The sequence below is a fragment of the Anopheles nili genome, chromosome 2 (genome assembly GCF_943737925.1).
Source record: "Anopheles nili chromosome 2, idAnoNiliSN_F5_01, whole genome shotgun sequence".
In the NCBI taxonomy this organism is placed as follows: Eukaryota; Metazoa; Arthropoda; class Insecta; order Diptera; family Culicidae; genus Anopheles; species Anopheles nili.
The window spans coordinates 51,043,675-51,046,921 of record NC_071291.1 but is presented as its reverse complement, the minus strand read 5'-3'; the positions used below and the strand labels follow the sequence as shown (position 1 = coordinate 51,046,921).

General features: G+C 34.8%; 1 protein-coding gene across 1 annotated transcript; it reads left to right on the top strand.

Moving 5' to 3' along the window:
• Positions 1–906: 906 nt before the first annotated feature.
• Positions 907–3,247, top strand: LOC128730306 (origin recognition complex subunit 3). Its single transcript, XM_053823344.1, has 4 exons — positions 907–933; positions 999–1,597; positions 1,676–3,046; positions 3,107–3,247. The coding sequence occupies exons 1-4, from the start codon at positions 907–909 to the stop codon at positions 3,201–3,203; spliced, it is 2,094 nt and encodes a 697-aa protein (XP_053679319.1). The 3' UTR covers positions 3,204–3,247.

The following is a 3,247-nucleotide window of genomic DNA, read 5'->3' as shown; positions in this document are numbered from 1 at the left end:
TTTACACTTTCTGTTTTTAATTATAAAACATTCTAGTTGTTTACAAGATCAAGGGCAGCGGAAAATAACATGAAATGGTTCAATATTGTAGCAGAACTGTCAAGTTTTCTCAATGTTATTTCATTGACCACATTTGCAATTAAGGAGTAGGGGCACTGCAATAATATTTGAATCAATAACCATCCAATCCATGGTGCATAAACCACTAAAAACTAACATCATCTGATTTGAATATGAGCACGTCAGATATAAAAGTTTGGAGTGGAATTCTCAATAAAATTGAGTTATATTTATAAATATTACCAAAACATTGTATTTACTGGAATAGATGGATCAATCTACAAAACAGATTCTTGTATTACAATTTAAATCCTTACTTCGGTTATGAAATGATAATAAATTATACAACTGAAATCATTTTTCTTTCCACTGTTTGACTATTTAAAATAAATTCCAAAGAAAAGTCCAAAGAATTGCAATCAAATTCAAAAATAAATACTAGAGAGCACTGTTTTTTAATTGCATGACATACGTGTACACTGAGCTGTAGCTCTTGGTTGCTTTGCTTAAGTAATCTTGCCTCTCTCTAGTAAGGCTCATGTTAACCTTGGTTTACCATAAAACTATTTGATTGAGATTGTATACACGTTGTTTGTGAATAAAGCCTACAAATATGATTGTCTTTAAGTTAAAACCGATTTAATCACAGTGTTGCAACTAATTTTAAAACATTTAGTTATTGCTAATCACCTAAAATTTGTTTTGGCCAATCTTCTTATAAAAAGTAAATAAAGAAAAGTACGTTCACTGGGCACTGACATTTACAATTCGCGCCATTTTTGACATTCATTGCGCCCTTTCGTAACAGTTGTTGGTAACGAGCGTCAATTTTGTGCTATACTCACTATGGATGAGACGAATTCAGTTTCAAAAGTGCGTATTCAGGTGTGATAAATATGCTTAAATTTTATTTACTAATCGGTTTTCTTTCTACGAAGGGTGTATTTGTGTTTAAAAATGGCCCAGTTCGAGCAAAAGGACGGCAAAAACCACAGCCGTGTTCCAGTTTTTTGGACAGGGGCATTACTCGCCAACTATGGTTTCGTAGTTATAAAAAACAATGGGAGCTGGTAGAGAGGATGATCTTAAAACAACATGCCAGCAGCTATGGACAAATTCTAGGGGATCTATTGACTTTTATTCAAAAATGTCATGAGCCATTCGTGTATGAAGGAGTTTTACCCACCGCAGCTTTACTAACCGGTATCAACCAAATCGATCATCTGTCTAGGTTTGGAAAGCTTGCTGATAGTATACGCAATAACACCACCTCTATTGCGGTTTTGTTACATTCTCGAGATGCATCTAGTCTCAAACATGCTATCGAAGCTATAGTAGAAAATATGTTACAAGACGAATCTAAAGATTGCACCGAAGATAATGTAATCCGTAAAAACCAACTAAATTTGGATGTGCTACGAGCATGGTATATGGAAAGGCACAAAAAACTGAAACGGAAACCAAATCTTATTGTTATTTTGCCAGATTTTGAACTGTTCAATCCGACAGTACTGCAAGATTTAATTCTCGTTTTAGAGTAAGTAGGCTTTTCTTTTATTGTGTTGTAAATATTAACCTATTTATATACTTAATATTTATAAATTTTATTTTGCAGCTCATATGCCAAATGGTTGCCGTTTGTGCTCATATTTGGTGTAGCTACTGCAGTAACAACGATTCACAACGTTTTACCGTATTATGTTACAAGCAAAATCAGCATTAACATTTTTCAATCAGAACCATCTCTTACAAATTTGAACAACATTTTTGACGAAGCATTGTTTTCACCTCATTGCCCGTTGCATCTGTCGGGAAAAGTTTTTGAGCTACTAGTTAACATTTTTCTTTTCTATGATTTTTCTATTAATGGGTTCATTCAAGGTATTAAATACGCCTTTTTGGAACATTATTGTCGAAAATCTATTAATGGTCTTTGTGCATTTGTCAACGATAAGAACGACATCATCGCTATGGTGAAAGAGTTGTCCTCGTCGGAACTAGAACAAATTCGTCAGCTTCCTTCGTTTCGTTCTTACGTGGAGTCGTTACAACATCCGCAGGACGTTATAGATATTCTAACTTGTGACGATTATATGAAGCAAACTTTGCCCAAAATGCTAATTAAAGTACATAATTTTTGGTTTACTTTCCATTGTGCCCTTGTGATACTACAATCACTCGTAGGCGATCTTCCTAAGTCACCACTTGGGAAACAGCTTAGAGAATTGTATTCCGTTTGTATTTCCTCCGATGTAACTAAATTACCTGAGTTTAGGGATTGTATACAATTAATATCCTATCTTTCAAAAGAGGACATGTTGCAAAAGATCAAAGATGTGCTAGAGAAAGTGTTAATGTTCGTAGATCGAAATGATCAATTGAGTATTGATGGATGCATAGTGTACGAATTGACACCTTTAGAGGAAATGGCAAAAGATTTGAATATGCTAGCAGACGAATTGTCCACGGCTAGCTACGAACAAATCATAAATCCTGTTCAACAAGACAAACAAGATTTGTTCTCCCCAAACATGGGTAGACAAGAATTACGTCAAAAGTTGCTAACGGCTGCCAAACAAGTGAAAAATGAAACAGGAGTTACTAAAGCGATTGGACGAATAACTGATTACTTTGTAAAACATGTTTTCCAAAGATATCTCCGCCCAGCGAATAAAAATTGTGTAGCCCTTATAGAATTATTCCTATATGACGATAGTGCTTCGATTAGACGACATATTATTGGTGTTCCAAGGGCAGCCGTACATACTGCTTTAAATAATCCTCAATATTACACGCAATGTGAATGTTGTATTTTAGATGAATCATGCAGCATTGTTCCTAAAATGCCTGATCTTTCAATTGCCTACAAGCTGCATCGTGAGTGTGGTCGTATGATAAATCTATTTGACTGGCTTCAAGCATTCCGAACTGTCATCGATGATGTTAGAATAGATGGAGAAGAGCTGCAAGTGGACCCAAAAATTCAGTAAGTATTTCATTTCACGTAATGTCTGGACAGTCAATAACTTATTCACTTGTTTTTTAGGGCTAGATTTACGCGAGCAGTGGCAGAGCTTCAATTTTTAGGATTCATTAAAATGTCAAAAACCAAAACAGATCACGTCACAAGACTTACGTGGTAAAATTAAATATTTGGTATATAGGATGAAGATTCAGTTTAAGTATC

Bases quoted from the DNA above. Each gene is read 5' to 3' on its own strand.
- LOC128730306 (XM_053823344.1), top strand. From the start codon at position 907: ATGGATGAGACGAATTCAGTTTCAAAA. The intron at 934-998 runs GTGCGTATTCAG...CTTTCTACGAAG, and splicing joins AGACGAATTCAGTTTCAAAA to GGTGTATTTGTGTTTAAAAA. The intron at 3,047-3,106 runs GTAAGTATTTCA...CTTGTTTTTTAG, and splicing joins CAAGTGGACCCAAAAATTCA to GGCTAGATTTACGCGAGCAG.